This window comes from Eleutherodactylus coqui, chromosome 7 (assembly GCF_035609145.1).
Source record: "Eleutherodactylus coqui strain aEleCoq1 chromosome 7, aEleCoq1.hap1, whole genome shotgun sequence".
Taxonomy (NCBI): domain Eukaryota; kingdom Metazoa; phylum Chordata; class Amphibia; order Anura; family Eleutherodactylidae; genus Eleutherodactylus; species Eleutherodactylus coqui.
This window is the reverse complement of record NC_089843.1, coordinates 89,784,740-89,806,424: the sequence shown is the minus strand read 5'-3', so window position 1 is coordinate 89,806,424 and position 21,685 is coordinate 89,784,740. Positions and strand designations below refer to the sequence as shown.

The 21,685-nt window shown below is 47.7% G+C and overlaps 1 protein-coding gene across 1 annotated transcript; it reads right to left on the bottom strand.

Moving 5' to 3' along the window:
• Nucleotides 1-439: 439 nt before the first annotated feature.
• Nucleotides 440-20,319, bottom strand: TMEM165 (transmembrane protein 165). The gene is made up of 6 exons (XM_066573354.1): nucleotides 20,068-20,319; nucleotides 8,290-8,515; nucleotides 6,902-7,077; nucleotides 6,527-6,709; nucleotides 5,988-6,093; nucleotides 440-4,410 (listed from the first exon to the last, which is right to left on the bottom strand). Exons 1-6 carry the CDS (start codon nucleotides 20,209-20,211, stop codon nucleotides 4,334-4,336), a joined length of 912 nt encoding a protein of 303 aa, XP_066429451.1. The 5' UTR covers nucleotides 20,212-20,319; the 3' UTR covers nucleotides 440-4,333.
• Between the last annotated feature and the right edge of the window lie 1,366 nt (nucleotides 20,320-21,685).

The following is a 21,685-nucleotide window of genomic DNA, read 5'->3' as shown; positions in this document are numbered from 1 at the left end:
AGTTTAGTTACAGTTTTTTAAAAAAAAACACAGTATATCAGAAAAGCAGCTGAGAACTGTATGTTAAAATTCCACCTCTTTTCAGGCATCAAGAGAAGCTCCATCCTTATCAATGTATTACAGCTGCCCTAGAAGTCAGTTAAAGCAGTAGATATGCAGCAAGCCTCCACTATTGTGGTTACCAGCAGTTCTTGTGAAAGACATGCTTGCTCAGCAGAGAAGTAAAGTATGATATGGTTGGGCAGAGCACACTGCTTAACGCAACCCCCACACCTGATGCGCTCCTGGGAAATATAGCTGCACCGCATGAACGCGGCGTACCCACTGCTGACACCGGTTGGGCATAACTGATCTAAATGATGCAATGACTACTGGAGCTTCTGCTGACTGACCAACTCCTATACCCACCATTCATACGCTATAGAGAAGTGACAAAAGGTATCACAAAATACTTTAATAATTTACAGCAGTTACACATTTCTCATCAAGCCACAATTCATCTCTGCCATTTAGTTTGTTGAAAGTTGCTTTAAGACTTGTAGTTACTTCACTGTGCACTTTCAGGGGTATTCCGGCGATTGGGCAAGAGTTTCAAAACTTCCCTAATATTTCCACTTAATCCCACTATACCAAATATCCAACTGAACTCTAGGATTATTTTTGCTGACCTGCGCCACCGCTGCTTGCCAGCCAGCTCCAGATTTTCACATTTAAAAATGGCTGCTGGGAAGCACAAAAACGACATCTCCCACAATGCACCACTGCCAGTTACAGATAATTGTGCATGCACAACTGTACAAACTGATGTCATTACAGAATGTGAAGTCCCTGAGCATGCCTGACCAGTAAGACAGCGGAGCCTACAGGTCGTAACCATTGGATACCCATGGAGAACTAAGTAAGGGGGGAAGCAATATCGCTGGAGCTCTGTAAAACAAGTTGCAACATTAAATTGCAAAATTTCAGGTTATCACCTTGTAAAACATACCAGAATTCCTCTTTAAGAACTAAGCATGGTACAATTAAACTTACATCTCCAAACACAAAAATAAGCAGAGAGCTGTGGTGACTTCTTGCTGCTTACCATTTATTTTGACTCATACGTAGCTTACATTTAAAGGGCCACGCTGGTGAATTTTTCCCCCTCCATTATGTAACTAGATCCCTCATATATAAACAAGTTGGCTAGTATTATGATCAATTCTATCCAAATCTCTTAAAGTCCTTCTCCTCAGGTGGGTCGTCTGATCTCATTCTGACACCTGATATTTAGTTGGCTGTATGTGCTTTCAAATTAGTCAGTTTTTCAGTCAGCGTTAATGCCTGTGTGATGGACCGTACCGCACAAGCGCTGATAGTTCAACCTCCTGACTCTATACTTATGGTCTTTACCTTATATAGGCGATGGACATGCTTCTACGACAACTGAAGAGTTGAAGGGGATGCATTATTGGAATGTGAGAATCTGAGTAGTTGTATTGACAAGCTTCCCACCACGCGGGTAGTTAGATGTTAGGACTAGTGGATACATAGGGGCATGCATATAAGTGGGCCGGGTCTCACAACACCCTCAACAGACCACCAGTACAGAGGATGGTCTGTCCGGCCAACAAACATAAGCAGCTTTAACTGTTTTGTTTTCCACCATGCAGAGCTAGGTGGCGCCATCGTTACAGGCCCCTCTGTCGGAACCATTTCCAGGTGCTTGTTTAAGGACATTTGATCTCACAGTGCCCATTACGTGTAGTGCCTTTAACACCCAACTACCGTTGCCTCAGTTTGCAGTGATGTCGTAAATTACTAAACTGAACTAGTACGCAGTGGAACCGGAATGTCTTCAGTGACAAATCCAGGTTTAGTTTGGGCACTGCCGATGGCCATGTTCATGTCTAGTAATGACACGAGATAATGACAGCTCAGCGATATGTACAGGACATCCTGCAGCCACATGTGTTCCTCTCATGGCGGCTTCCAAGAGGCATTTACCAGCACGATAATGCTCAGCTGCACCCAGCAAGGGCGTTACAAGAATACCTCCACAACATTGTCACACTTCCGTTGCCTACCCCGTTGCCACATTTATCGCCAATAGAACATGTATGGGACCATGTGAGATGCCACCTTTGACAGCCTACAAGTTTGCACGATTTAGAGGCTCAAATACAGCAAATGTAGACAGATATGCTGCAGGATACCATACTGTACTTTTGATACAGGTGGGCATGGAGGCTCTAGTACCCTGTTGTACCGCCTCTCGCTTGCATACCAGATGTTATATGGGTGGGCATGGAGGCTCTAGTAGCCTGTGGTAGTCAGCCTAGAGGTGGTACATTATGTGATACAGGCAGACATGGAGGTGTACATCTTGTATCTAAGCTAGAGGCAGTACAACAAAATACTAGAGCCTCCACGCGCTCCCGTATCATATCTTTTATCCAAATTAGAGGCGGTACAACAGGGTACTAGAGCCTCCATGCCTGCCCGTATCACATCTTGTATCCAAGCTAGAGGTGGTACAGCAGGGTACTAGAGCCTCCATGCCCACCAGTATTACATCTTGTATCCAAGCTAGAGGTGGTACAACAGGGTACTAGAGCCTCCATGCCTGCCCGTATCACATCTTGTATCCAAACTAGAGGTGGTACAGCAGGGTACTAGAGCCTCCATGCCCACCAGTATTACATCCTGTACCCAAGCGAGAGGTGGTACAACAGGGTACTAGAGCCTTCCTTCAAGTGTTTAGCTTCCCATAATGAATTATCCGTTTGCTCCGATATATTGTTATCTCTGATACCAATGTTACGGTCACACAGTAGAGTCTGACAACTCCTTCTAGGGGAATTATTTTTACAATGAGTGTACATATGTGGTTCATTTTAAGGAGGGGGGGGGGTACTAAAACGGGTGTGGAGTGTTTTGTGCTCGAAGAACACGTTACCAATGATCCGACAAACTGAAGAGCCATACTGTCTGCAAACAAAGTATTGGAGCTGAAAAGCTACAATTAACAGAGCTTAACTGAGTTTTATACAAAAGGACAGATTGTTTTTCCCCCTTGACCCCGGTAACTTACTGAGGATGTAACTATTGGACCTCATTTATTATTTGCAAACCAGAAAGAAAATTGCCGTGTGGAGCGGCCACTCAGGATAGCTGGAATACGTTTACGATACAAGCGAGTACAGCAGGAAAGGCTCCGCTGGCTTGTGTGCTGCCGCTGCTCTGCTTCTTATATGCCCGCTTCATCAGAAACAAGATCCATGGTTTCAGTAATAAGAATTACAGTACGATTAGTCTTGAGGCACGAATGAGAGCACATTTGAAAAGATCGGTATCTCAGCCTGTAGCGGAGTGTGCTGGTTTATTCAGTAATTCCCGTCACTATCACTACAGTGTGCCGAAAAGCAGAACTGGGATCGATGAAAAAGAATCTAGTTTACGCATTTACCAAATCCTGAACAATGTTACATTTTATACATTGCGATCAAAAGGGAGATAAAAGGTATATTAAAAAAAAAAGGCTGCATTGGATGGTGTTCTGTCTTAGCTCCGCCCTGTTCAGCGATACCATGCACAAGAGTGGCGCCGTTTCTGAAAGACATCCGCCATGCTTTTTTCTAATCCCGCCCAACGTCCCTAAATGTAATACAGTTTCATCTCTTGAAATCACACAGCTATACGCCGATGCAGAACATTGGGGGCTTCTTTAAATCAGCTTGACAACTCAAAAGGAAAACTTTTTCTTCTATGTATTTATTTCCTAAGTTGAAGTGAAAACATTTCACATCCAGAGACCAGGACTTCCTGCTGTTAACCAGTCTGAACAGAACTCATGTCAAATATTGACAATTGCTACATACCAGATACTGTGCCCCCTTGTGGCACAATAGTGATGGAGGCCGTTGGGGGATAGGGGACAACTAATGGGTACAAGGAAAAACTAAAAACAAAACATTTAAAGTATTTCAAAAAAAGGTATAAAGTCACAGGTATCCCAAGATCTAGACCAGCAGGGCCTAGGCAAGACCTGCTCCTCCTGATTTCATGGGTGCAGACCTTTTACCCATATCTTCGGGAAATACAAAAGAAATGGCGTTAAAATATTAAGGGTAGAGTTGACCTTACATCTGTAAATATGGCTGAATTCACAAAATAAGGGGGAAAAAAGTCGCTACTCAGTCAATACCTTCGAGACAGAGCATAAAAATAGTCACTTGCATCGAGTGATCTGTACAGTGGACATCTCCTCTCTACCTGTACATTATATACACAACTACAGTACAAAAAAGGAGTCTTTTCCCACAATTTGAATTTCTGAAGAAAAAAAAAAAAGCTAAAAACCAGCATCCGGACTTATAAATAACGCGGAGAAAGCAAAAGCCAGGAAAACTATCCCACCGATGATGGTCACTGAAAGAGAAGAAAAAGAGAACAATTAGGAACTGCTGGGAGAACCTGCTGTGCAAGTGTCACTAAATCAGGATCCCTTAAAACCCAGTGAAAAGGATCTTGGAAAATCTGTAGATGGATATATGTGAGAAGATCAGATCGGTGACGTTTGATGTCAGACGGATCTCCAGAATAATAGGCCACCACTCAAAAAGCCCTCGATGCCGTTCCCAGTTACTGAAAATCTGACAGATTGTAGATTAGCCCCGTTCAATAGAGCTAATCATTTTGTGGATTATGTGGTATGTCAAACTGCAAAATCCAAGGCAGAAACAGGAGGGTGAGCCTTCGATATCTGTCAGATTCTACATCAGATCTTTATGTTGTAGGAACATGGCCAGAAGAGACCTGTCACATTTTTAGTAACAACGTTTTCAGTACAGAAGGATAAAAGGAGTTGTCCGGGACGACTAAGGGCATTTTTTTCCGTAGATAACTTATCCTTGAGACAGGTCATCAACAGATGATCGGTTGGGGTCTGCCACTCAGGAATTGGCTGATTGGTGGGGATCCCAACACCAATGTCCGTATAGACAGCGTAGGAATCTGTCTGTACTGCAGCTGTCCAGGCTGGTATTGCATTGAATTCAACAGAATCTGCGCCTGCACTACCAACCTGGGCCACTGCAGTAAGGACGGTGCAATCTGCTTCCTGCGGTGTCTGCACTGACAGCAACTCCGGATCAGCTGATCCTGAGCAGTGGAAACCTGCTGATCATCCACTGACAACCTATCTAGAGTATAGGTCATCAATAAATAAAATGCCCAAAGTCTCAGACAACCCTTTTAAGTATTCCATAAAGACATTTGGTACTACAACTGACTGGTGATCTGATATCGCAGTCCTCACTAATGTGTTCTTCTCACCTGTATCTGTGACCCATCAGAAGATCATCTTAATTACAAAGAAGTGAAATTGGTAATATATTGATAAGTCCGAGGATTCAGCAATAGTCAATGTTTGGGGATATATATATATTTTTACTTGGAGAGTCAGTCATTTGTCTATTTAGAAGCATTAGTAATTATTGCAGAGTGGCTGCCTTCTAAGGCCTCCTGATAGGCAAACATTTTGAGGAAGGGGTTGTCCAGTTGGGTCCTTCACAGAAGAGATTGAATACATGATACTGTGAGCAGGATAAAGAACTAAGCCGCGTCACTCGCATGTGTCCCTCTGCCAGACTTCTGTAACCACATTACAGCTTTCATTATACCTCAGCAGTATAAAAAGGAGTGCTGTGCTGTGATTGGTTGCTATGCTTTTAGACCGCATTCATAGCAGTGTGTTGCCGAATTACTTTTCCGTGGCCCACCCTGTATATTTGACATTCGTTAAACGAACTTTTTTGTATTTTTGCTTGTGTCAATGTGTCATGTATAATAAACTATGGTTTATGACAAAATGTAATGGTAACACCTCACGCTTCAGCGCCATCTCTCACTGCGGACGCTCTCTCTCGTGATAGCTATACACTGGCTTAGTTATTTATTGGGCACACAGTACAGTTGAATGAAAATAAGTCAATTAGTTTACTTACCGGTTCGGACTGAAATCTTCTGCGCAATCATCCTTCCCCCAATGACCGCTAACCCAGTGCAAAGACAATGTCCTAAAGTACCGCCAACTGCAACACCAAATGGGTCCTGCGAGAGAAGCAGCACTATGAAGTTCACATTTCCTAGCGTATGACTATAAGAATTAGTGAAACCTCTCTGAGAGGACTACTTAAAGTTACTGTAAAACAAAAAGGTATTTGAGCCCCTTAGTCACCGCCAATAGACCCTTTTTATTGCGGTCCTTAAGGGGCTCTAGTCTACTGCACTTTTCTTTCTTTGTGTGCCATAGAAGTGTTTGATGGGTGTTCCATGCCGCCCTAGAACATGTACTCTAATAGCACTCTGATTCGTAAACCCTTTGATTGCCAAGGTCAAGTGTGACCACAAGGTGCCCAAAGAGGACTCCGCTCTTCGATTTGGCCAACAAAATTCCCAATGACAATCACGGACCGGTGAACCTTTATGCATTCAGTCTAACGCCTCTAGGTATTCCGAAAAGAGGGGAGAAGTGAATATTAACCTCTCTAGCTGCCAAGACAATAGTAGTTAGCTGTGAGCGATCCCCCCACTCTGCCAGGAACGTCAAGGTGAATGCTTGGACAAAAATTGGGGAGATGAACTGCATCCATTTCTTCTTGGGAACAGCTGGTCCAACTCCGCTCTCCACATCACTGGGGCCGTTTAGGAGCTTTGTTCTCTGAAGCTGGGAAGAAAAATCAGAGAAAAGCCATATTAGTGAAATGTATAACAGGTAGAACATTTTTGAAGGCTTCATATGTAGACGTTTCTGGCCCCAGAAGCAGTTTGCACTCAGTTTAACAAGTACTAGGACTGTATAGATTCCCTATGACGGAATACAAAATGGTCTACAGGATGTGCCGGCATTAATAAGTACCTCTTCATCTTTTCGTTTGATTTCAGCTTGGACTTCCTCCAATTCCTCCTGTCCTTCGTCGGGACTCATCTTTAACCCTTCCCTTAACATCCGAATGCCGAATATTGCAAAAAGAGCAGTTGATACATAATAGGTGTAGACCCTGGGGATCACGGTGGTGGCATACCCAAATAACACTGAGGAAGGGAATAAGGAGACAGCATGAAGTAGGGCAAGGAACGCAGTCATTTACAACAAGCGTCATACATCACGTGCCGATGCTGGGGTGAAGATGGATATGGTTTAGGATCACTGTCACAAGCCATCTTCTGCATATCCATCTCACTGACAGCGTAGCTTTACAGACACATACAGGAGCTCCAAGCAGAACTGGAGAAAACTGAATACCGCACTCAAAGGATCATTTTAACTTTTTTGGTCCTGTAAGTATCAGCCTATTCTGTACATCTTGTACAAATCCTCTATTCAGCTATACATCTAGGTGAAGATGGTGCTGAGAAATCTATCTTCAGCTAGCTTAGCTGGGAGCTCCAGCTGTGATTGCACTGTTCTCTCTAGTGCAGGCGCTGCTGTATCAAGAAACTATTTATAAAGCCTGCTTTTTACAGTATTTTATTGATTTTCAAACATACTTCGCTTTTTTCCTAAGGCGCTCTCTCCCAGTACGGTTTTAATTCTTCTCCTGTCTACGCTGCTCTGTTCTCTGGCGCTGTGCAAAGAGAAGCTGTTCTGTGCTGCCGACTGCTTTTTCCACCATTGCGTGCATTGGGTATACAGTATTTCTGAATCTGATGCACTGACCCTCTGACAGTGCATTAGGTCCAGCTGGGACTGGGCGTGCTGTGGAGAAAGAAGCCATCTGCAATACAGAACAGCTTCTCTTTACACAGTGCCAGGGGACAAAGTGGTGAAGAAAGGAGAGGAATAAAAGCAGTGCTGGGAGAGAGATCATGGGAGCATAGAAAATATATTTTTGAAAAATCAACACAATACTATATATGGAACAACTAGAGGGAACAGTGCAGGCACAGCTGGAGCGCCTTCAGCTATGCAGATAGAAAGCTCAGCATCGTCTTCTCCTAGCAAACGTGTCACTAATGGCAGATGTCATGGAAAAAAAGGCTCAGCATGTTGGATTTCACTATGCCCGATCCGTCCGGCCGCGGCTTACTCCCCTATTAATACTGAGCATGTGCAGAACTGGCCGAGTCTGGTTTTTATGTGTGTAGGGGGGCTGGAAAGAATGACTGTCAGCTGAATGAGCCATCTACTTGGCCGACAGCCATGTAAGGTGTTACACGGACGTCTTGTATGTTTATGGCGGCACACACAATGTAAGTTATAAGTAAACAAACCACAGAATACAGAAGGTACAAAAGACAAATCACCTGATAAGCAAGTCATCAGTCCTAAGGCAAGCATCGCTCCGGTGAGGACGGTCAGGCGGTTGTAGCGCATTGCCATTATGGCAGCTATAAAGAAGGTCTTGTCTCCCAGCTCCGACACAATGATCACAGATATGGCCGCTACAAAGGCATGGATGAAGCCCAGGTTAGTGGTGGGGCTGAAGTCCACATTCCCGATATGTACAGCAGGGGGTGGGCTAGGGAGCTTCTGTGGAAGAAAATACAGACAACTTGTTAGAACGGGTTCTATAGGGTGGGCCGCAGAAAAGTAGCCCACCGCTGACCCCCAACACCACACTCTAATGAAGGCTGTCTAAAAGAAAATCTGTCTTTGCTGCCCATAGCAACCAATCATAGCGCAGCTTTCATTTTACCTCAGCAGTATAAGTAGTAGCAACCAATCACAGCGCAGCTTTAATTTTTACCTCAGCGGTATAAAGGTGGTTTCACACCTGTGCTTGGGGTTCCGCTTTCCTGCTCAGTTCGGGGAGCAGGAAAGGTGAATCCCCCCAGCCGAACCGTACAGAACCAGACGGACCCCAATGACAATAATGGGGTCCGTCTGTTTTCCGCCCAGCTGGCCACCTTTTAGACAGAAGAAAAATTGCAGCAATGTTCCATTTCAGTGTGGATTCCGTGCGGATGGGCTCAATAGACGTCAAGGGGTGCGGACGATCCACAGTGCATCCGCAAATACAATTGCGGATGCACTAAGGATTTGAAGGTTAAAATCAATTAGGGAGGTGGGCAAAAGGCTGAGAGGTGGGGTTGGGGATTTTTTTTTTTTTCACGCGGATGATCCGCAGTGCTTCTGTGCTGAAAAAAAAAAAAAAAAAAACACATTACACCTGCGATCTCCTGCTGCGGCAGAAAGCAGAGCATCAAGATGGCAGCACCCAGTGCAAAAACTTATGCAGTTTATCCCGGATAGTTGGGCAGCACAGAAATGGATGCAGAAACTTTAAGGATGTACCCAGCAAGTATAAAGCCCGGTCTTAATGTGATGATAATTACGGTGTGATCTAGCTGGATTGGAGAGAGGTGAGGGAGATCCTCCCTCTGACTGTTCATGACGCATCAGCTGGAGCGTGAGCACTCCGTCAGGTCACATGACTCACTCCGTCAGGTCACATGACTCACTCCGTCAGGTCACATGACTCACTCCGTCAGGTCACATGACTCACTCCGTCAGGTCACATGACTCACTCCGTCAGGTCACATGACTCACTCCGTCAGGTCACATGACTCACTCCGTCAGGTCACATGACTCACTCCGTCAGGTCACAGATTACTCCAACAGCAATAAAACAATGTGAAAATGAATATTCATATAGAAACCAGGACTGTAGTATTGGGGCAGTGACCGCTATCCGCTCACTCCCTCCACCTCTCCCCTGCCCTGCTTCTATGTTATCCACGGTCCGAGCATACTTAGAAGGCAATGATGTGTCCAACGAAAGCTCCACTGCAATTGGTTGCTATGGGCAACTATGCCAGTTTTACTGTTACACAGTCCTGATAAATTGTGCTTTATGGGGCAGATTTTCCCTTCAAAGTGACAGCTTTCTGGCACAAATTGAGCCAGAAAACTGTCTTGCACCACATTTATTATGCATTTTTAGACACTCATCTATATTTTCTAACTTGGATGAAAAAAGGGGTGTTGCCCAATTTACATTAAAAAAAAACATTACGCTAAATTTTGGAAAATGACTGCCTGTTCAGAGTGAATGGAGGCGGGTGGCCGGAGGAGATCTCTAGCGTGCTCCATCTGCATTCACTGAACAACCACCCCTCCAGCGTGAAAGCACAGCGGTGATAGTCGTGGGGACAACGGTTGGGCACTTCTGCGCCCGACAATCATCCCATTTAAAGTACCTTAAAGGGCCATTCCAGGGAAAAACATTTTTCCTTCTCTGCCCCCTCACCCAATTGCCTGTCACAGTCTGGAGGTCTCCCCTTTGTATTCCAGCCATTTCCCTGCAGTGTAGCCCCCTTATCGGCTACCATCTTGATGACCAATCCCCCCCCCCCCCCCCAACATCAGTGATATACGTGCAGTTAGGTGGGGTCCAGAGTAAAACATACCGCTGTGAAGTGTGGACACCCGTCCGGATTTCATGCTGCCCGTTGCTCAGGCTGTATGATGCTTGTGACAGCTACCCACTAAAAGCCGCAGTGACAATGCTGTCCCACTTGCGAGAACCAAGGCTGGCCGTGCATGTACTATGTTACACAGCATTTCATTCATGAGTTACAGGTAGCGAGTCCCGGATTTACCAACAATTCTCCCATCAATCGCTCCTGTGTGTTCCAGGTATCTCTTACCAGAGAGCAACAATGTATCACTGAGTATATAAAGGGGGCCAGAAAGGCTACAACTTCTTTAAGGATGGCTGGTGCGGTCATTCATAATTAGCATCTTGTATGAGGGGGAGAAACCAATCTGATCATCAGCAGGGTCGTTAATCATGAAGAGACCGGTGTCTGCAGGCCGGGGAGCGCAAACAGTTATACGGTTAGTGGGGTATGGGGAACACACGCAGAGTAAAACTAGAGCCAATGTTGTTGATTTCATCTGCGACAAACAACTGCTCTACTTTTTCTTTCCGCCACTTCTGATAAACGCTCCCACCACTCCTATTGGATTCCCCCTAGGAAACATCACTGCCTTACTTCCATACTGTTCTAACTCCACTTCTGACCACTTTTGCCGACACCCCTGACGAGAACAATGCAGCTGTGTGCACAGCTGGGTGTGTGATTAATCACACACTGGGCTCTGCAAACAGCTCCTGGGGTTCCCTTTACATGCAAATGAAGATGATAAAATCTTAATGGCCATTAACACTATGCAAAAAGATCACTAAAACTTTTGATTGTTAGAAAGATTATCTTTGCGTGTAAATGGGCCTTTACTTTTGGGTTAGCATTGTTTGTAATACTCATGAAATACTCACATATATACAGTCTTCGTATGCAAAAGTTATTGTATTCAGATCTCTTTCAGAACTGAAAGGAAAGTCCTTATTGAAGTTATATCAACAAGTAAGCCGAGACCAGGAGTGAGAACACGTTTGTTCTGTAACAATTCATGCTGTTAAGGCCGAATGCACCCGGGCGGAAATTTCGCGGCGGGATTTCCCGAAAAATTTCTGCCCGTGCCCGCTGCCATAGGGTCGCATTAAATCATTTGACCACGTGAAAACTCGCACGGTAAACAAATCGCGGCATAACCAATTTCTGTTTTGTGACTGGTGGACCATGCGTACCGCGGGACAAAGAACCCTATAGTCACACAGGTAGGGGGATTTCAGGAGGAAGCGGGGCCCTTGTGGCCTGTGGACACGCACCTCCTCAGCCATGGCAGCACAACGCCAGCAAATTACTATTAGAGAAGCAATAATCATTACCTCTCTAAAAGGAAGCAATCGCCTGGCAGTGCTCTGGGACTGAATCATCACAGGAGAGGACGGGCCACGTCAGTCGGATCAGTAAGCGGGGCACGCCGCGCACTCCGATAGCGGATGACTCAACAGACAGAACAGATGGGACGAGCGCCCAGGAGCAATAATGCAGCTATAGAGAAGCTGAACAAGCAGGCCGGAGGAGTATTTCCCTATAGTCTCCCTGGACTAGTCACACGCCGGCATATAGACATTTCATCATCACTAGACATCCTGCCAAATTGGGTGTTTATCTTGTGTCTATCACCTCAATGACCAGTATGACCAGGGGCATTCAGTAGGAGGTCATGACACAGGACCAGCAAACAGCACCACCGGCCTCCTTAAAAGAGAACGCTCCTTTATATAAAGCAAAGCTTTCAGGTTTTTCTGACTTATTTCTTATCTGCCGACCGATTCCTATGAAGGGGGTCAGAGGAAGCAATTCCTTCCAGAACCCTCCACGAATCACTATGTATTCTCCTCCGGTGGCGGCTTACCTCTTGCAAGAACAAAAGAGTTGATCATTTTGACCTTTACCATTTCCAATCCTCCCATCTCACCCCGACATGTCAAACGTCGAATACAGAAGAGATGATTGGTGGCTCCGTCTAACACGTACCGCTCATTACTTCTCAGCATATTAAACCACAATACAGTAATGCCATTCTTCTGTTTCAAGGCCCAATGTCCACAGGCGGATTTAATTATAAAATCAGTGGGAGATCCGCAACGTCCAGCCGCCCCCAGGGATGCGTCAGCACCCACACGGCAATTTAATGCATGCGGATGTGCTTTTTATTCCCAGCAGGCAGATCACACGCGCGGAGAGAAATCACAGCATGCTCCATTATTCTGCGGATTCCGCAGGGTGGCTTCTTTTGAAGTCAATGGAAGCCGTCCGATGCGCGGCACACCAGCCGCTGACACTGTGGACGCCCCGCAGATCCGCGGGAAAGCAGGAGGTTTAAGAACAAAAAAGAAAGCACCGCGCATGCGTCCGGCACGTCATCCGCTACTCACGGATGCATCCGCCATGCTGAAGAAAGACGAACCAGCCGGCATGGAGGAGACACGTGGTGGACCTGGACAGGTAAACTGTGTTTTTATGTCCATGGCTGCGGGCACGCACGGATACCACTGAGGGATTCAGTAGTGGTATCCGTGCCTACAAGTGGACATTGGGCCTTAGTTTGTTGTTGCTTTTTATTAACCCCTTAATGACATGGCCTATTTTGGCATTGAGGACCAAACGATTTTTGGTATTTTTTCATCTCCATTTTTCAACAGCCATAACTTTAATTTTTCCGTTGACGCGGACGTATAAGGGCTTGTTTTTTGCGTGGCGAACTGTAGTTTTCATCGGTACCATTTTTGGGTACATAGACTATATTGTAAAACTTATTTTTTTTTATGATCGTAGGGGGAGAAAACGCATCAATTCTGCCATAGATTTTTTTTTTTTTTTAAAGCATTAATTATGCAGCATAAATGACACGTTGCATTTTTTTCTGCGGGCCGGTACGGTTACGATACCAAAATTCCTATATTTTTTTTAGGTTTTTCCACAATAAAAACCCTTTTTTTGGAAATTGTTTTTTTTACTAAACTCACTGCATTCAAAGTCCTATAACTTTTTTATTTTTCCACGGACGGAGCTCTCTGTGGGCTTATTTTTTGCAAGACGAGCTGTAGTTTTTATTGGTGCCATTTTGGGGTACATACTTTTTTAAAATCACTTTTATTGCGGTTTTTGGGAGGCAAAATGCTAAAAAAAAATTTTTACATTTGTATTTTTTGTACTTTATTTTGCTCTTATTTTTACACCCTATATGTCCCTCTGAGGCACTTTCACTGCAGGACTGCAGATCGCTGCAATGTTATCGCGAGAGCCGGCTGGAGTCACAGAGGGAGTGTGCTCCCTCTGTGAACCCTTTTCCTGCCGTGATCTACTTAGATCTTTAATGCCCCCCGCTGTTGCAGCGGGACTCCGGCTACTAGTGACAGCCGGCTCCCGCTGCGGGATAGCGTGAGATCTGCTATGATCTCGCGCTATCCCTATGACGTAAGGGTACGTCATTTTGCGGGAAGCACCCCGCTCCCATGACGTACCCTTACATCATGGGGCGGGAAGGGGTTAAAGCAAACCTGGAGAAATCGTCTTTATAAGTTTCCCGCACATGATGGAGAGTGGTCAGGTGGGTGGGACCATCTCTACTGGCTGAGATCGCTGGCTCCGATTGGCTGAGTCAGTGCCGAGAGTCAATCACAGCAATCTCTTGCTAGAGGTGGGGTTCTCAAACCTACCAGCAATAGATGATCTGTCGGTGCAGGGGAAGCCTGGAGCAGCGGAAGGGATTGGCTTTTTTCCCCCTCGAACTTCGTTGGCCGCATTTACAGCTGTGCTGGCATAACAAATGCCAGAACCAGGCTGAAACGCTGCATTTCTGCAAACGTCTGTGTGAGGGAGGCCTAAGACCCAAACGCAACAAGATCGATCAGCTGCAGAGGACATGATGCATCCATGCTACTTAGAGACGTAGCCAAGACTGTTTCATCCAGGAAGACATTTTCCTGTGCAGATTGGCAATAGAACAGAAAGTTACTGACTAGTTTACTTCCTTCTTGCGGCAGAAGAGACAAACAAGGTCAGTGTTGTACCAAAGGGGCGTAGTGTCCGGTCATCCCCTTATAGAGGTCGCACCGGTAAGGCCCTCGAGGAAAGAGGAAGCGTCCTTTTACATGGTAAGATAAATCGGAAGGAGCATGTGACCAGCGGTGGAGCAGCCATCGTATATCTTCTCACGGCATGCGTTTACACTGAGCAATAATTGGGCAGTTTGGATCGTTCATTGGGCCATAACCTTCCGCTAGTCACCCTCCTGCCACTGCTTTCTATCAGCAAATCACAACCCCCGTTTACACCAAAGGATTGGCGGTAGACAAACGATGACTTGTAGGTCCGCATGAAAGATCTAATCAGGGACAATCTAACAACTCATCCTGGTCGTTCCGTCGCTGCACCGCGGTCACACGGAACAGGAATGCCACTTTTAGACAAGCTGATACTCGTTTGAATGAGCGAGTGCCGTCACTAACTTGTTGGCGCTCATGCGTCCTGTATGGACAGCAGATGATCGGAGAATCGTTCACCGCTTCACCTTCCTACGTACAACGCAGGAATCCCACCCCCCAAATGGGCTAAATTGGCTACTACCTCATTGGGTGTTTTTTTGCCTTCCACTGGAGCAACAAGAGGGAGTGGAAACAGGCTGCACTGGATGGAGGACACGGTCTTCTTCCAGCCCAAAGCTGGGTTCACACGGGGTGGAATTGCTGCGGAATTATTGTGCGGCAATACCACCTGTGGATCCTAATCCCGGGATTAGCCAGCCACGTGGATGAGATTTTGCAAAAATCTCGTCCACACGGGGCGGCCAATCCGTTATGGCAAAGCCGGGCGGAAACAGACATGCGGTGTGTAATTCAATTCCGCGGCATGAAGATTTTTTTTTTTTTTTCTGCTGCGGCTTCACCCCTCTCTATGGGGAGAGAAAGCGGCAACGGAATGCGGGCGGCCGAACTGCTCCAACACCTGCAGCGACATGCCGCGGGGTTTGAAGCTGCGGCTCTCCCGCGGTTTCCAGTGCGGCCAAGCCATGAGATTTCTGTCCCGTGTAAACCCAGACTAACATACTAGGTTACAACGAGTGCATGAGCCAACAAGGAGTTCTAATCCTGCTGAGACTGTATGATTCTCGTTCGTCATTTGCTCGGGTTTGACCCCAACAATTATTGCTCACTTTTGCTTGTTGCGACAATTTTTAATAACAAAATTGTTCAATCTAAACGCAGATTTATTGTGCAAATCACTCGATCTAACGATCATTCGCACGATAGAGGAGCTTTATGTCCGGTGTTGTGAGACGTTCCGTACTCCATGCGCGCCGTTCCGTCCGCAGCTCGCTTGTGCAAACCTTTTATACTGGCAGATAAATCATGAAAGTTTTGTTCACTGATGGTTCAGTTGTTCACATTCGCTGTACCAGTGAATGAATGAATAGCAAGAGAGCGATTATTGTTCAAACTGGCACGATCCAACAATTGCGTGAATGATAACTGTTCAGTGTCATCGGGCTCTTATTAGCGGACTATGTATCTAGCACTAGCGGGCGCTGTATGTGCGGGGTCTGGCTGCTGCAGGCTACTATCACGGTACTCAGCACATGATGCCAGCATGGAGCACTAAGAACACACAGATCTGTGCCAGCCCCAGCAGCGAGTCTTTATTATAGTGCAGGCCGTTTCTGAGCAACTCACCCTGGCATGTCATGGCACACAGCGTGATGCCAACTATTCATCATTAAGTATCCTGGAAGTTAAGTGCCGCTGGTAATGCTGTAATATAGCTGCTCATAGGCACTGGTGTACTTTACCATACATGTGGCATCTGTATAGGGGGCCTAGAGTAACGGACACACGTGCAAAGACGCATCCATCGCAAGGGCCGGACTCACATGAATGTACTTGTATTACGTTTTATGTGGGCATCAGACACGATGAATGGCGCGATGAACGTGCATTGATTTTCATTGCTCCACTCATAAGCGTAAAAAAAGACCGCAGCATGTTCTATTTTACCGCGTATCAAGGGTGTACGGCCTCAGGGCTCATGTCCACGGGCAGCGTAAATGCTGCGTATCAAAACCTGCATATTACTAGTGTATTTCCATGAGTGCGTATGCGGTTTTTGGGTGTTTTTTAGTGGGTATGGCTGCGTATGTCTCTGCGTTTCCATACGGGCGGGAAAAAAACCTGCAGTCTGGGAAATAAGCATATACAGTGATTAATTAGCATTTTGCTAGGCGACAAGCGTTTCACGCGCAAGGCTTACGTAATGGGGTGTGTATGCTCACATATCCATAGAGTTTAATGGGGGCTGCACGCACGTATTATGCTGGTAAAAAAAAAAGCATGCCGCAATTTTTTACACGCGTCTGTCGACATGCTGGTGTTCATTGACTCTCATTGCCTCCATGGACCGCTTGTCACACACGGTAACAAACTGCCCGCGGACATTAGTCCTTATTGTTTTCTATAGGAGCGTTTGGAACACAGTGCATACAATTACGTTACGTATATATGGCGGTTTTTACATATGTTGCTAAAAGACACTAGAAGGAAGTTTAAAAAAAAAACAAAAAAAACAGTAAGTCAGCGCAAGACCGTGCGGAAAATACGCTGTACATGCGCAGTGTTTTATGATACGGTCATGTGCGCCTGGCGTAAGGCCGCTCTCACACATGCACTCTTCACTGCGGCGTCTTGAACGCCATAGTAATCGCAGTATGACGCTCCCATGATGCTTTGCAGCACAATGCTGCATTCAAATCTTAGAAGATGTGATCAGACGGGTCCAACCAGACAGTAAAGGCGGCTTCACAGGGGCGACTTCTGGGCAATAATCACTCCAAGGAGTGAACTCAAACGGCAGCCGTTTAGCGTAAACGCGGCATTAACGCGTCGCCAGGAAACAAGGGAAGATGTAGCCGCCAAGTCTGACTATGGAAGGAGAAACAATCGAGCGCTGTGCCGCCCCGTATCGCCAGGGCGCGCCCTCCGCCACACGTGTGCGATGAGGTTACCTTCATTCTATGGACTACAAGTCTCAGGATTAATTTGGTCAGATGGTAACTAACAATCACCGCTGGCATCACTAATGGCAGAAGCCCCCAGAGAGGACCCGTGCCATCCTGAACACTCAATGGAGTATATAGGATTCTGGACTGATGCCACCTGCACGCCCTGTGCCAGCTGGCACTGTGCTGCCAGCCGGGCTGAGATCCTACATGATAAGATGAACTTGTGCTGTTACTCCCCTCTCCCGGCTAATGAGGCCAACCGCGGGGCGGCACCTACACCACGTGTCACATGGCAGAAGTGTAAGCGGCTCCGACCTCACAGCCAAACCAGACTGGTTTTCCTACATTTTATCTGACAGTTATATTTATAACTCCAGAAATGCTAATTCACCCGAGAAAAGCTATAAATAGACACTGCGCCAGGGCAGCTGAATGAACGGAGCGGTGCCATGTAGGTGTTAGAGACACTGCGCCAGGGCAGCTGAATGAACGGAGCGGTGCCATGTAGGTGTTAGAGACACTGCGCCAGGGCAGCTGAATGAACGGAGCGGTGCCATGTAGGTGTTAGAGACACTGCGCCAGGGCAGCTGAATGAACGGAGCGGTGCCATGTAGGTGTTATAGACACTGCGCCGGGGTACCTGAATGAACGGAGCGGTGCCATGTAGGTGTTAGAGACACTGCGCCAGGGTACCTGAATGAACGGAGCCGTGCCATGTAGGTGTTATAGACACTGCGCCAGGGTACCAGAATGAACGGAGCGGTGCCATGTAGGTGTTATAGACGCTGCGCCAGGGTACCTGAATGAACGGAGCGGTGCCATGTAGGTGTTATAGACGCTGCGCCAGGGTACCTGAATGAACGGAGCGGTGCCATGTAGGTGTTATAGACGCTGCGCCAGGGTACCTGAATGAACGGAGCGGTGCCATGTAGGTGTTATAGACACTGCGCCAGGGTACCTGAATGAAAGGAGCGCTGCCATGTAGGTGTTAGAGACACTGCGCCAGGGTACCTGAATGAAAGGAGCGCTGCCATGTAGGTGTTATAGACACTGCGCCAGGGTACCTGAATGAAAGGAGCGCTGCCATGTAGGTGTTAGAGACACTGCGCCAGGGTACCTGAATGAAAGGAGCGCTGCCATGTAGGTGTTAGAGACACTGCGCCAGGGTACCTGAATGAAAGGAGCGCTGCCATGTAGGTGTTAGAGACACTGCACCAGGATACCTGAATGTATGGAGCGGTGCCATGTAGGTGTTAGAGAGCGCTTGGCTTCCTCCAGGAGTCATGTGGGAATGGCCGGACCAGTAGCACACAGGACCCCCGGCCACTCATGGACCCCCGGCCACTCATGGACCCCCGGCCACTCATGGACCTCGGAGCCGCCCATCCTCCTGGTTAGCCAGGGATGCGGCCGTGGGACCGCCCACTGCTCTGATCGTTATCACCTACCTTGTGAATAAGGGTTAAATGGGAAGACTATATGATTGGTGGAGATGTCACTGCTTAGCCCCCGCCAATCCCAAGACCGGGGTCCCGTGTCCCCTGATTTTTACTTTATTTTACACCACTTTAGGCCAGTAAAAAAAGAAACCTGTTCAGTCCTGGACCCCCCCTTATATCAGACTGGGCGAGTACCGCAGCAGCACGGGCGGGTTTGAATTGCGTTCCCCGCGGCGATAATCCGGCTGCGGGGAACGCAGTGAAAGCTTTCCATAGCGCTGCTATGGAGAGCGCTCCCCGCTGTCGAGCGGAGAAGCATTGTGATTCTCCGCTCACGGGCGGCAAATCGCAGCATGCTACGAAGTTACCGCGATTCCCCGCAGTCAGCCTGTCAGATAGGCGGACCGGCGGAGATCAGTGTGCGGCTCCTGCCCCCAGGCCCGTGGACAGGCAGCCTAGAGGAGGCCGGCAGCCCTGGGTACTGATGTGCACAGGATGGCGGTACACCTATATACAGCCGACATGGATGTGGCCAGACCACAACCTCACCGCAGCCACTGATAACACAATGGGGGGCTGAACCCCAAGACTGGGCGTATACTAGGCGGTACAAGTCGGTCACAATGGACACCGGCGCCCATTAGTGTGCCCGTCAGTGCCCATAATAGACTAGTACCCACCAACATACAGTGCCCATTAGTATATACACACCAGTGCCCATAATAGACCAGTACCCACCAGTATACATGAGTGCCCATTAGTGTGCCTGCCAGTGCCCATAATAGGCCAGTACCCACCAGCATACAGTGCCCATTAGTATACACACACACACACCAGTGCCCATAATAAACTAGTACCCACCAGTATACACCACTGCCCATTAGTGTGCCTGCCAGTGCCCATAATAGACCAGTACCCACCAGCATACAGTGCCCATTAGTATATACACACACCAGTATACATCAGTGCCCACCAGCATACAGTGCCCATTAGTGTATATACACACACCAGTATACATCAGTGCCCATTAGTGTGCCTGCCAGTGCCCATAATAGACCAGTACCCACCAGTATACATCAGTGCCCATTAGTGTGCCTGCCAGTACCAATAATAGACCAGTACCCACTAGAATAAAACAATACCCACCAGTATACACCAGTGCCCACCTGCACCCATTAGCATACAGACCAGCACCCCCCAGTGCCCCCAGTACAGAGGCAGCAGTGTCCTCACCTCCGCCCGGGCCACCAGCTCGGGTTTCTGCGGCAGCGGCGGCTCCCGGTTGCGGTGCGTGCCGTCATCTTCCTGCACGGCCAGCAGCAGGCCGGGCAGCGCGCAGAGGCCGAGGAGCAGCAGAGCCCGCCGCGGGAGCGCCATGGTCGGTGCGGGAATGCGGTACTCGCTGGCAGTTAGCGGGCGATGTTCCCGTCCGACCGGTTCCCCCTGTGTGACCGCCGCTCACAGAGCCCGGCCCACTGCCATCGTCAGCGGCAGCTCCCAGCCTCTCACACCGCAGGAAGTACGCACAGCCTGCTGGGAAGTGCTGGAGACGCGCCATTTTCTTGTAGAAATACTGACTGTAGGATAATAAGAGGCTACAACAAAATGGCCGCAGGGCGCAGAGAGTACGTCTCGTGACCAGCGTCAGTAGTCCTAGTGCTGTGCTGTGGGATAGGGGCGAGAACGCTAGTGCCCCTAGTGGTCAGCTGTGGTAATGAGAGAACCATGTGATAATGAGCTGCTATCTAGCAGGCAGAGAGAAAAGACTGGTTTTTGAGTGGTTAATGAGAACGAGCTCTGTTCTTTTGCAAAAGGCTAATGTGTACACAGTAATACAGTATACTGTGTGATCACTGTCTGAGAGTATATAGTCACTGTCAGGCGGTGATCACACAACATCTGGGGACAATTGTGGGTCTCAGTATGAAGGCTGGAAATACATGTCCCTTAGGCCTCCTTCACACGAGCTTGTGTTTAGCCCATTAGAGGCCTGTGAAAAGATCGCTTCTAACAGAACCCAACTTGCACCTTACAAAGATAGGACATGCGTGGCTACAATGGCTACGTCTAAGGTCCGAGCTGCGAGAAAAGATAGGACCTGACCTATCCTTGGGGCGCGATATGCAGGAGTTTCCATAGACTCCTATGGGAGGAGGAGTCTATGGAAACTCCTGCACAGGAAAAGAAGATGATAAGCCATGAGGAGGATTTCTGCCGACAGAAGCAATACCCCGCTGCTTACAGCAGGACAGTTAAAACGTGCTGCCTAGAGGCACATTTTAAATGTCCTGCTGTAAACTCCTGTTAGACCCCGCAGGGATGAAGGGACTTCCGAGGGTTCCCTTAATCCCCATGGGGACTAACAGAAATTTACGCGGGACATTTAAAATGTGTCTCTGGGCAGCACGTTTTAACTGTCCTGCTGTAAGCAGCAGGGTATTCCTCTAGCCCCGCTGCTGGGCAATTCCCCACAAGCAGGGGCAATAGGCGACTCCCTCCACTTCGCTCCATAAGGGATTACCCTACATCGGGGGGAGAGAGGGGATGGGGTTACATGGCTTCCCCAAGAGAGGGACCATCCTCTAGCCCCGCCCCGCTCTCTTTGCTATAGGGAATCCCTGTGAGAAGCCTTATAGCCCCACCCACTCTGTACTATCGGGATATCCCTTGGGGATCCCGGGAGCAGTGAGTGAGAGTGGAGCTATGGGGGTGTAATGGCCCAGAACACCATCCTGGTCCCCTCCAAAAATGTCATACATGTTTTGTCCTATGTAGATGCACTGTGCAAAGCTTGTCCTGTCATATCCAGTGTGTGTGTTGCACAGCTGCAGCGCTTGAGAGGTTAACAGTA